This window comes from Topomyia yanbarensis, chromosome 2 (genome assembly GCF_030247195.1).
Source record: "Topomyia yanbarensis strain Yona2022 chromosome 2, ASM3024719v1, whole genome shotgun sequence".
Taxonomy (NCBI): domain Eukaryota; kingdom Metazoa; phylum Arthropoda; class Insecta; order Diptera; family Culicidae; genus Topomyia; species Topomyia yanbarensis.
In genome coordinates, this window is record NC_080671.1 from 310,345,725 (window position 1) to 310,358,460 (window position 12,736).

The following is a 12,736-nucleotide window of genomic DNA, read 5'->3' on the forward strand; positions in this document are numbered from 1 at the left end:
AACAATGCTTGGAACATCTTGAATAGCAAATAGCAGAAAGTAAAATAATCGATTTATCAGTAGTCAAAGCTAGGTCAAAAGCCGCACGGAAGCAAAAAAAAATCTTTAACATATGAGAATCGCTTTAAATAGAGAAACTAAAACTAACCAACAAGGATAACAAGAGAAAAACACATTTTCACTTCATGCAACCAACAATCATTAGCACAGAAAGCAAAATGAGATCGACCAATGACCTACATTCATCTCTGTCGACTCTGTCAGCGGCACCCAGTCTGACCACGATGAGTAAACCAAGTTCAAACAACAGCAAAGTTAGCCTCGCGCACAGTCGAACGGCGAGCATAGCCGAATCCAGCAGTAAGGAACCGAAACCGCCTACGCGGGAAGAAATGATTGCAGAACTGCTGGAGAAAGCCAAGTTCTATACTTCACTATGTCTAGGTAGGTTGCAATTCATTCAGTAGCATTTGTCAATAGCAAAGACATCATTTTTTTTAGGAACTACAGCCATCTTGTCCGTTTTTGCTTTTCTGTTTCTGATACCATTCGTGGTGGATCCAGCCATATCGACTATTGTAGCTGATTACGACCCAGTTCCGGTGACGTGTGTGGTGACCGATCACGTGTACGCTGAAGGAATGCGAAACTGCACCTGGAGCTCGTGCCGTGAAGGTTGTACAACAGCCGCCATACGATGTCATCAGCTGCTGGTGAACTATACCAAGATTGCATATCACACACTGCAGAAAGAACCAAGAGATCTCGATGCTTTAGAGTGGGACGTGATGGATACCAAGTTCCTAGTCAACACGGAAGGCTGCGGTTATCCACCGCGGGTTAATTGCACTGAGTTCGCAAAGAAATATGGGTAAACAGATACACGTGGGATTTGTATCTTCGGACAATGACGGGTTTAAACTGATCTTCTATATTTCTCTGTTAGGTATTCTCACGTAGGAGAACCCTTCCCCTGTTACTACAGTCGTGCCTATCCCGAGATGGTAGTAGCTCGCTACTCGTGGGATGACAATCTGAAGCATCTCATCCTCTCGCTGATCATACCGAATGTGCTCTTTGCCGTCTCGATTGGGGTGCTAAGCTATTGGTACTGTCCCTGCTGCGACAAGGCTTGCCACAAATCACCACGCGTCTACGCAGAAAAGTATCCCACTAAAGAAAAGTAAGTATGGCACGATCTAGATTAATCCTGCAATGCTTCTCTTTTTCTTTCGAAGGTAGTAGATCTTATGACCTCAGCCCAAACCACAATCAGTTAACAAAAGCAAAACAATCTGATATGTTCAAAGTGACCAAAGACAAACACGCCACCAGCATTTTCCCAATTCTGTGTGTCTGTGTGTATCCTTTCGCTAGACATCCTCGGTTTAAATATTTACAATATCTGATGCAATATATTCCATCTTCCGATGCGCAATAGACCAGCTCACTAGCTCTCGATATGCGTACGCCAAACAAGTATTTCAGTGTTTTGTAACATACATTTACACACCGTTTCTTAATTGTTTTCAAATATTCTTATATCTAATAGTAGTTTCAATTTGGTTCAATGTCACGGTCTAAATATGCTTATTTGCAATCTCGCTTCCAAATTAAAGCGGAAATTAACACCAAGTATCACTTAATTCAGTTCATATTCATATTACATACCAATGTTCTTCGATATCTAAATGAGTTAACTTCCCTTCAGTTCCACAAAGTTTGCTAAATTGTCCAGAATAAATGAATTTTGCCAAAATAAATCGACCCACTCCTGAATTGATTCCTAGTGCCACCAGGAGCGTCTGGTTCAAATTTTGCTACGTTGATCGGAGATTTGTGCCTTGCCTTTTCATCATTCTCCTGATGGGAAGGATTGTGAAGGTAGTAAGCCCAGAGCCATAGCCATTATGTCTTCCGTGGAGGGCAAAGTTGCAGTATTCTTTTAAGTTAACCTACGAACTTCAGATCATGAACAGAAACGTTCCTCCAATGCACCTGGAATTTGTGTACTGCAGTGGCAACCGTTAGATGTTTAGGACGCCGACTCACACGACTAGAGGGGAGCCGCCTCAACATCACCGGGAAAGGCGAGTACTTCCATGACAGCGGACATTGGAGAGTCGAATCTCGAACAAACGTGCCGCTATTAGAAGGCTGACCGCGTAAAGAAACGAAAAAAGATCGGCGAGCTTCGCCTCCTCAAGGACAGCAACATGTCCATGGCCAACCTGTAAAAGTACAGACCAATTACCTGTCTAGCAAGTGTGCACAAGATCCTGAGCACCATTATCACCTGCAAAAATCAAGCCATCAACGATGCAATCACTGTTGGACAAGCAATGTGTAACCAACAGAACCTTAGTATATCTTATATCTATTTCAAGAAGGCAACGACTCCATACCGCAGTCGTTCCTCATCAATTTCTGATCCTGCAATCGTAGGGTTCCTGCGGGCGGCGATGAAGAGGTAGTTGACAACACTGCAGCTCAGAATAGGGGAAAACGTGTTGCGGTCTAAAACGCTCCGCACTTTGAGGGGCCATTCTAAGGCGACTCCCTTATCCCGCTTTGGTTTTGTTTGGCGATGAATCCGCTCAATAGGACACTCAATCGAAACGAGCATGGCTATCAGATAAGCTATGGACAGAGCTCATCGGAAGACGTGAACCTTACCTTCTATATAGACGATCTCAAGATCTATGCTGACTCGAGGGAACGGCTGCGTGTAGTCAGCAAACTAATCGAAAGGATGTGACGGCATCAGCATGGAGTTTGGTTTGGAGAAATGTCGATCTGTTCAGCTACTATTAGGGCGATTGGTCGACACTGGTGGCTATAAGATCGACGAAGGCGAGATGATTCGGGACATGGTTCGTGATTCCGGTAGTTCCTCGTGATTCGTCTCACTGACGTCAAGCTTGAGCGCCGAGATAAGTTCTCGACTGAATTGTGTCTTGAAGTCATTCCTGAATGCTGGGAATAAGGTCATAACAATGAACACGTTCGCTGTCCCCGTTTTGACCTATAGTTTCGGCGTCATCAAATCAAGCCGGACTGCCCTGGAAGATCTTGAGATTGATTGAAGAAGGTGGATAGACAAGCAGGAATGCACTCTACTCAGTCGACACTGGAGCAGTGGTGCAAATTTTCATTTTCAAATGCCAACTTTCAGTTCAATCAAACCCAACCATGATTCAAATTCAAAGCCTCTTCACTCATTCACTTTCAAGTTGGCGGGATTTTCATAACTGAATCGTACGTCTTCATTTCAAATTGATGCTTTTTTATTCACCAACCACAGCTGTAATCTGCTCTGTAGAGACCAGTTTAGGGTAAATGTCGTCATGTTTTGCGTTTTCAAGCTTACATGGACAGTAAGAACTATGTTCAGAGTAGTTTTGCTTGAAAAACCTAGTCAATACCCCAGTAAAGAGATATTCACAGGGTCAATGAAATTGAAAATGAATGGAAAATGATTGAGCAGGTCGGCTGTTTGAATGAATAATGGAAACGAACAACTACGAATTGAACATAGTAGGGCATGATTTGAGAATTTTTCCTCCTTCGAGTTCAAAACAAACTGTTGAAAATTTGCAGCTCTGCACTGGAGAGATTCATATTGCTACGGGATAAAGGGGGACAAGGAATAGTCAACATCCAGTCATTATGAGTAGCGCAGGTTCCACGACTGCAAGAATACTTTGTGGAAAATGCCAACCGATATGGAGTATATCAAGCAGTTTGTGCTTCACCATGCGAACTACAACCTTAACGGCAATCTGATTGCCCACTCCCACCAGTTGGAGAAGCCGTACGTCGACAAGGATGCATCAAACCTGTGGTTCAAGCGAGGTGAACTGTCTTTAGTAATCGAGGCCGACATGATAGCCATCCAGGACAGGATAATGCCGATGTGGAATGGCAGGAGGCATGTTTGGCGCCAAAACGTCGAGGGTATATGCCGGATGTGTCATTCGCTGCTCGAGATCATCGAGCGTCACAACAGCGTTGCTAATATTTTGCACCAGCAATGGGCGCTGCAACATGGTCATTCGGAAGAGAATGTGCCGAACTACCGTTATCTGCTTGGACCTGTTCCGGAAAATGCCCTTTTTAAGCTGTACTAGGATCGCATTGTTCTATCGGACCAATTCCTACACCACAGCCGCCCAGATATGACAAGTCCAAGTCACCATAATCGACGTCGCCGTTCTATTGGAAAACAATTTGTTAGATACGGTAGAAAAGTTGCCAGATATCGCTTGCTGCTCGTAGAATTGAAGGACATTTTGAGGTTGGATGAGGTTCCGAAAATTGTTCCTGTTGTACTTTCGACGACTGGAGTCGATCCGTGAAAGCTACTGGAGGCGCTGAAGGAGCAGAAGTTGAAGAAGGAGCTGACTGCTATCCAAAAGTCGATGATTCTCAACACCGGCATATTGCGCGCACGAACTAACTGATAGCGTTTTGGAGATCACTCTGAGAGCGGTATCAGATTTATTTCTGAGCAGGTTTTAGTGGCCAGTTTTAGCGAAATGCACTCTCATAGCGATCTGAGAGAGTTCACTCGAAAACGCTACGAGTTTTACCGTCGCTAATTATTACAACAAAACGCGGCGCGCACATTTATGTGTTGGCGGTTTGCTAGGTAGTAAAACTTTTCGAAAATTTCGGGCAGATGCTAATTATTTCACTGTTAAAAATACCATAGATCTCTTAATTGCATTATTATTTGATTATTCTTAATTTTCCTTCCTTTCTAGTATCTATTTCATGTATGAGAAAAATGCGCGGTGTGGCGGAAAACGCGTGGTGGGGCAAATCCCCCTTGCTCCCTAGGTTGCTACCGTTCTGGGTAAGATTAGACATAAGGAAAATAACGACACAAAAAACATAGATAATACCGAAGCATTCTGCATTCCCAATGGAATAAAAGGCACTTCTCGACGAGTGCATATATCAAGGGGTATTGAGATTACAGAACGACAACATCCCCGAAGAGATATTGTTATTCAAATTAGGCTTAGACCGATTTAGGTTTATAAACATTTGTTTTGACTTTTTGGAAGCTATAGTTTAGATTTTAACTTTTTGTCATTAGAAATTCCAAAGATCGGTCGTCGATACCGCAAAATGATTGCTGCATTTTTTCTATAATCGACTGGATTCTCAGAACCTCCCAACAAACTTTTTACCACACTGGTTTAGGAACGATAGTGTATCCTTGAGTTTCAGCTTACTGTTCATAGGTTCATCTATGTATGGAGAACTAAAAATTCAGGTAGGCAATTGCATTAGTGCAGGGCAGTTACATATCAAATGATATGAAGTTCCGTAATCAGATACACAAAGATCGCACGAATAATACTCAGCACGCTATATAGTAGCCATGTAATAATTTTGTTTTCCCTGGCTAAACAAGTAATTGTGGCAAAACAACAAATTCTTTGAAATTTTCGGACACACATTCGATAGAAAAGTTTTTGTTTGAACGCAAGTTTGCAAACTACGCCAATTGTTGGCATGTTTGGATGCAGCCCAAGAACGAATCTTGTTTTTTATCCAGCTTACCGACAGAGGTAGAACTGGTTCTGGACCAACGAAGTCAGTCGCAGCGCTCGCCCTAGCCCATTCGGTCGCCCATTCATTACCAATAAAACCGAAATGACCGGGTACCCATAAAAGGTAGAACATAGAACCGCTATAAGTTCGTCGATGTGACATGTGATTACTAATTTCGACCACGAATCTGCTGAACTAAGTGTTTTAGGGACAGCTAGGCTGTCAGAGCAAAAATAAATTCTTTTACCGCAAAGTCCTTCTTGAAGTGACGATTATACGACACTCAGAATCGCGAAGATTCCTGCTTGGAATACGGTACTGTATCTAACAAGCGAATGAGATTTGTTTCATCTCATTTCACGACAATAGACACCAGCATTGGCTCGGCCCCTTCAACAAAAAAAAGCCGTCAGTACAAAAAACTACGTATTCTTGAAGTTGTTACTCCATCTAACCAAACAGCCTTCTTCACGGGGAGGAATTCTCACATTGAAATTTTTAAAAGGAAAACTACACGTGAGTGTAAGATCACTGGGAGTAAGTATATACTCATCCCAAGTAACCAGTAGGTGTTGTCGTGAACGCACCAGTCCTCGCTATCAAGACGATCCTCTGAAGATGGTTTAACTTTGATTGGATTGTTGTGACTTTTCCCTTCTGCCACCAAACAAGAAACCCGTATGCCAGTATTGATATAACAATTGTTGTGTGGATCCACTAAATGTAGTTGGGTTTGAGTTTCCTAGATGTGCCGAAATCCCGTCTACATTGGTCGAAGGTCATGTAAGCTTTCTTTATTCTGAAATCGATGTGAGTTGACCAATTTAGTTTTGAGTCAAGAATTGCTCCAACGTACATATCTTGATCTGCGACAATAATTTCAATAACTGATAACTGATAGTCCCACATGAAGATACGAAACCACATGCCGCAAACCCAAACTCATTACATTTCCTTAACAAGCCATCGGCGAGAAGTTTCCATTGAAGTGGTGACAACACACCACTTTGAGGACATCTGAAGGCACTCAGTTTCCGTATCCCTACTTATCTTAACGATGAGCTCAGACGTCGGTTGCTAAGCATTGCAAGCGCGATATAAGAAGGATCTTCATGACCTTGTGATGCGATCAAAATGGATTCAAAAGACACGTCGTCAAAAGCACCTTCAATATAAACAAAACTCCTAAGCTTGATTGCATTTGCGAAAGTCTTGCTCAATGCTGTAGACAACATTGTGCAACAAGGTGGTAGTAGACTTCCCCGCTGATATGCATGTTGCATTGCATGCAGCGGATGCTCGCCCAAGCTAACATCCCGAATGTAGTGGTCGATTAAACGTTCCACTGATTTGAGAAGGCCAAACTGATCGGTCTAAAGCTCTTTGCCTCCTCATAAGTAACGCGGCCCCCTTTGGGAATGAATTTTACAGTTATTTCCCGCCACGCTATAATGAAATGTATCCTGTTGCAAAACTACAAGTAAGATTTTTTTTAAAATATGCTTAAAGTGTTCATATCCTCTTTGAAGTAGAACTGGAATGATTTCATCTTTTCCCGGAGATACGGAGCAAAACGTTCAATCGCCCATTTGATCGATTTAATTGTCGCAATTCAAAGAACTCAGGGGCAGTCGTCGGTGATGGCTCCGTAAGTCTAAAAAGTGTGTATCAAAAAGACAGTTGAGTACTTCATCTTCGTCAGACTTGAAAGTATTTCAATTTCAAAAAAAACTCATTTAATCTACTAGTCTCGTTGAGACTTGAGACAGAGGCTTTTCCAAGCACTGCGCTCAGAGGATCGATGAGCATTTCTGTATGCTTTGTGAGCCAATTTAAATGCCTCCGACCCGTCCCTGTATCTGCGATTCTAAGCTCTTCTACATAACATTATTAGTCTAACAAGCTCGGTATTCCACCAAGGGCTTCCTCTAGAAGCACGCAAAGCACGAAGCGGACAAGCCGCTTAGTATGCTGCTACTATGAGTGAGTTTATTTTATCCACGACCTCATCCAAGTCACTTGGAGATTCAATCGATCTTCCGACGACCCATGAAACCTAGTCGCCAAGCCCTCTTCGTAGAGGTCCCAGTTTGTAGATTTGGGATTACGATATGTGACGATATTTAGCGAGACGTTTAAATGAGCACGATGTTTTTATGATCAGATAACAGTTTGAGCTCGTTTAGTACGAGCCAGTTTGCCAACTCATGCGTAATACCGTCAGAGCATACCTAATACCTCTTCGCTGCCAGCTCTTGTAAATGTTGAGCTATTTTCTACATTAAGTATGTGCAGATTAGTACTACTTAAGTATTCCATCAATTCGGTACATTTGCATCATCGTCGATTATGAGGGGAAGCCCATTTCTGCTACAGTATGATACGACCCTTTTGAAATTATTAGAAGGTGACGGTTCATTATGCGGCAAATATGCCAAACGATAGACATATTTCTTGTTTATGTTATCAACAGTCATATTTATCATGACAGCACAAAAGCGTGAATGTGAGGTCGGATATAAGACATACGTCAATAGCATTATTCGCAAGAATACATGCACGAGGCATTTCACGTAGATTTGTCATATCATTTTTATTGAAAGCTGCGAAGACGGGGTTAATTAACTTTCCAACAGAAAAGTTTCCTTTATGGAAATACGATTCTTAAAGCAACGCCATGGAAGCTTTTCCTTCCCGTAAAATGCGGGATAGATTCTTAGTTGCTGTACGTTTATGCTGAAGATTCATTTATGCTACTCTAATCATACTCTATCACAGCCCTACATATTTCATCATCAGCATCTGTTGTACAGCTACTAGAAGATACCAAACACGTTGGCTTATAATTGCCAATAAAGAACCCCAAAATGGATATTAGGGACAAGACCATAGTTGCAATAATTTTATAATGAGAATTCTTCAAACATTTCATTTTGATAAGGTGAAGCCTATTGGAAATTCAAAGTCGTATAATAACCAACGGAGCCACCTTATCCACCCTTAATTTTTTGTGCTTCTAATTTCTCCGAAGCATGCCAAATGATTTAAAATCGTCAGCAAATCTGAACTGGTCGCAATGCGAAAGGTACCAGGCCGGTTTAACTGTTTGGAGCTGAAGCTATCCGAAAAAATGGGTGCTTGGCAAAATGCAGAATATTAAGTTTCTAGCTCCAGTCGAGCAATGAAGTGTTCGAACAAATCCAACCTGTTCTTTCGAGCTGGAGGTCTAGGGTTACAAATATTCGAAGGTCGTTGTGACTTTGATCTGTACTTAATAGACCATCACCGGAAATCGCCTGGATCGTCGTTATTCTTTGAAGTAGATGATTTAGTTAGTATATTCCCCTTTCTTGTGTGTAAATTTCTGCGAAGGGACATCACTTTTCTCTCTATTGATATCAAGAGTAGAAATATAATCGATATATCCCATCGATATACCTACATCATCTTTGGATGAGTTGTGATTGGAAATAGATGATTCTAGTATTTTCGCAAAAGAGCACTCGTTACACCAACAGACTCCTTAGCCCCAATGAAGGTTGCTTACGCTTAGATTGCTCTTTTGTAGAACGCTTTAGCTGATCCAAATTATGTTGGTATGTCGAAAAAGTACGTGTAGAATGAGGAAAGCGCAAAGAAGTTATTTTATAGCAAGTCATGGCGAGGATCTACTTGAAATAATTGACCCAAGAGTTAGTTTACAATAATTTATATATACATGGGGTCTTTGTTGAACTGGAGGAAAACTAGCTTATTGAGAAATAACTTTCATTATATTGAAAAATATCAGAGCTGTGGATTGCACCAGTGTTGCAGTGGAAAAGCACTGACCATGTTACATCTGTTCGAAAGTACAACCATGCAATACACTATCATATTGATCATCACTCGTACATAAATTTTCTACCAAAAGAAAATTCCGGTAGCAGGTATTGATCATGAAATTTAACTGAACTACAATTAGGATCATAAGACTACGAATCCGCTTCGATCACAGATCTAATCCGATCGAAATCCAGTACGGTGCTGATTAATCGTAACAACACTTTAAGGCTTAGACACTGCAGCAGTTATGATTTCACATTCATATCATTTCTAATCAACATTTATTATTAAGCCTGTAGAAATTTGTCTGCCAGCATAATCTGCGTTTTTGCAATATCCAAATCTTACAGAAGGATATCATTTTTCGCTTTTTTTCTCTCATATATTTTATAGCAAACTTCTGTGCCGTAGTGACGATGAGGAAGACGAACTAGACTACTGAAAGTTTATTTTCGATTTTTCACCACGTAGCAGCTGAATTTTCTCAATTCGGAAAACCAACATTCTGCACACACTCACACCTCACACAGTGACCTTTTTCAACAGTAACATTTTTTTCGGACATAATAACCAGATTCTTATAGATTTTGTTCTACAGCTGCATGCCTATTTTCACCATTTTTGCTCGTTAGGATTTTAAGAGCACTGTTCATTGAACTATCCAAATCTGACTAGCTTGAACGTGGCTAAAATTGCGATAGATACTTTGAAACCGATAAAACATTAATTTCGCATCATCACTCTGTGAAAACATCAAGTTTTAGTCCAATAAAATAAAATTACTTATTAGCATGGTTCAAAACGAGCTCTCGGCATTGTCCTACTTTTTAGTATTCAATAACGTAAAGCTAACTATAAAGACTACTACAATCATTTAGCGAATGCTGCTTGTAAATATGATGTACATGGACAAATTTTGTAAATCTATGTAAATGTAAATAGAACAAAACTAACAGCGTCGCGATATCGTTGTACATAAATACGCATTGCCATGTTTCATTCACCTTCTTACCACTTACAGTGAACTTTGAACAGTATGGCATTGTTGAAAACGTCGTTTGATTGCGACGAGTTAAATTTTGCATAGTCCTATGCAGTAAAATACACGGACATCGCGAGTTCGGTTTATCTTGATATTATCATCTTATTTATAGTACATACTAGCATTATCGTTTACTCTTTCCTCGTTATCTAGAACATTGACTTTTCTTAACATTCTTTACATGTATTTTCCTTTTCTGTCAACCAATTCTTCTCTTTCCATTCCGATTGTTTCTTGATTATTACATCATCAACACAATCAATAACCCCCACCACACTGTCCGCTTGTACACTGGTGAATACGGTCGATCGTGGATTAGTAAAGAGTCGTGGAACATTGACCTTCCTAACGAATACATAAGCAAAATATGAGATAAAGAAACATCGCTGGACCCAGCTTCATTGGCAACAGTGACAAATCGAGTCAAGTCAGCCGACAGCCGCCGAGCAGATTCCAGTTTTTGTTAGCAGCAATCGTCAAGTCTCCAGACATCATCAGCAGTTAGTTTGATTTTTTTTCATTCGCTACAATTACGTAGTTACGTATTATATTATTATTATTATAGCATTTTGGAGAATGAGTATGCGAACAAAAGTCATCTTATAGCTAGAATCAGAGAACAAAGTCCAATGAATAAAATAATTAAATAACATATTTTAACGTCAACTAGAATTTGCAAGCGATTCGAGTAAACGCAGGAATGTTAAGTGCTTCAAAGTTTAATATTTTTGATTCGACAACTAGTAGTTAAAAAGAGAGGATATAAACTACCTATCCTCTGAACAGGAGTCTTTTATGAATTATGAAACAAACTAAATAGCAATTACTGTCACGCTTGATCATTAAAGTTCAGTCTTTGTCGATTAGTGCTGATACGAATAATATATAAAAAAATCGCACACAAGATAGATTTGTAATTTTTGAGGACTCAGAGAAATTTATGAAATAATAAAACAGCGCTTTCAAATATGAAATTTTATCTTTTAAATGGAAATGCAAATCTCAAATGACTTGGAAAGGTAAGTATGCTTAATACTCTTAGTTTAATATTGAGGCTTTTATGGAAAAGAATGATTTACCTCACATGAACTAAACAAGTACTAAAAGTGTTGAAATAACTAATGCTCACTTTTTTAAACCGGATAGAATAAAATTTTCGCATATCACTAACTTCAATGGAAAAAGAGCTTAACAAACTTATAATGATTATTATTAGCACACTTCCATGGCATTTCAAAACAAAAGTTTTGTAGGGATCATTTTTATCAGACCCATGGTAAATTTTAGGTTGCCAAAATGGAGACAATGACAAAATATATTTGTTTATCTCTTTTTAATAAACCGAAGCGGTTAAAATATTTTTCTTTAGTCTCTAGAAGTAGCTTCATGACCCTAGTTGGCAGACAAAATCGGGTCCTCACCGTGTCATGTTTAATTCGCTTAGTCGTCATGAGCTCTAGGGGTTGTTTAATCAAATATTAGGTATTCTCGACTAGAACACTGTTAAAAACCCAAAATGAATAATTTCTAGTGTATTTAGTATTCGGTAGTATTCGATCTCGTTTATCCGAGTGATTCAAGACTTCTTATGATAATTATTTCTAGGTTCGATAAGTCATCCAATCATTGGTATGCAATACTGCGTGTAATATTTACAAGTGTAATACATAATTTAACACTCTTATGATGCAAAATTCGTTGCAAGCAAAACGCTCCGAAAGTTTTAAAGTTCATATCTTGAAACACTATCTGCTGAACTACGTTTTGTACAACGTTAATACATACTTTACAAATTCGTAGATATGGGTAATACTGCATACTTGCGCACGTATCGTAAGACTAATAGCACTTACGTCAAAATCCAAAAACTGAATTAATGGACACTTAGGTTGTGTGTCTTTGTAGAAAAGTGTTATTGTTTGGAGAGATTAGCTTATCAATTTAAGAAACTCATAAAAAATGTCTATTTGTATTTGTTTTTTTGGTCATCGGATTTTTATTTGTTTTAAAACTTATGTTCTCTAAATGGGCACCAAAAATTTAAAAGTAACAATAAACTCCAAGTTTCAAACAATGAAGCTAGGCGAATCACAAATACTCTTCCCTAAGTGGTAGAGTAATATAATATTAGGAAGGTTGGTGAACGTATACCAAACAGTTCAACACATGTGAGACGTTTCAAGTTTTTTCGTGCTTTGCTTAATGATGAACAAATGCAAATTTAGTAGGAATTTTGAGATTTTACTAAAACTAAACAACTTAGCCTTATTGAGTCTATGGAGAAGGGGGTTCTAAATTTACCAA

At 39.6% G+C, this 12,736-nt stretch overlaps 2 protein-coding genes across 4 annotated transcripts in view; one reads left to right on the top strand and one right to left on the bottom strand.

The window, feature by feature from the left end:
• LOC131683549 (cilia- and flagella-associated protein 298) overlaps positions 1 to 12,736 on the bottom strand; it is a 68,323-nt gene that overhangs the window by 48,794 nt on the left and 6,793 nt on the right. The gene's annotated exons all lie outside the window — the stretch shown is intronic.
• On the top strand, positions 186 to 11,406 carry LOC131683551 (protein tipE). Of its 3 annotated transcripts, XR_009304534.1 has the most exons (5): positions 186 to 444; positions 502 to 871; positions 947 to 1,183; positions 9,784 to 9,935; positions 10,752 to 11,406. XR_009304534.1 is itself a non-coding variant. In XM_058965610.1 (4 exons), exons 1-4 carry the CDS (start codon positions 186 to 188, stop codon positions 9,830 to 9,832), a joined length of 915 nt encoding a protein of 304 aa, XP_058821593.1. In that variant the 3' UTR covers positions 9,833 to 11,406. The 3 variants fall into 3 exon arrangements, 2 of the variants coding, with proteins under 2 accessions (XP_058821593.1, XP_058821592.1); XM_058965610.1 differs by having other exon boundaries at positions 9,784 to 11,406; XM_058965609.1 differs by lacking the exon at positions 9,784 to 9,935.

Bases quoted from the DNA above. Each gene is read 5' to 3' on its own strand.
- LOC131683551 (XM_058965609.1), top strand. From the start codon at position 186: ATGCAACCAACAATCATTAGCACAGAAAGCAAAATGAGATCGACCAAT. The intron at 445-501 runs GTAGGTTGCAAT...CATTTTTTTTAG, and splicing joins CTATACTTCACTATGTCTAG to GAACTACAGCCATCTTGTCC. The intron at 1,184-10,751 runs GTAAGTATGGCA...ATCGTGGATTAG, and splicing joins AAGTATCCCACTAAAGAAAA to TAAAGAGTCGTGGAACATTG.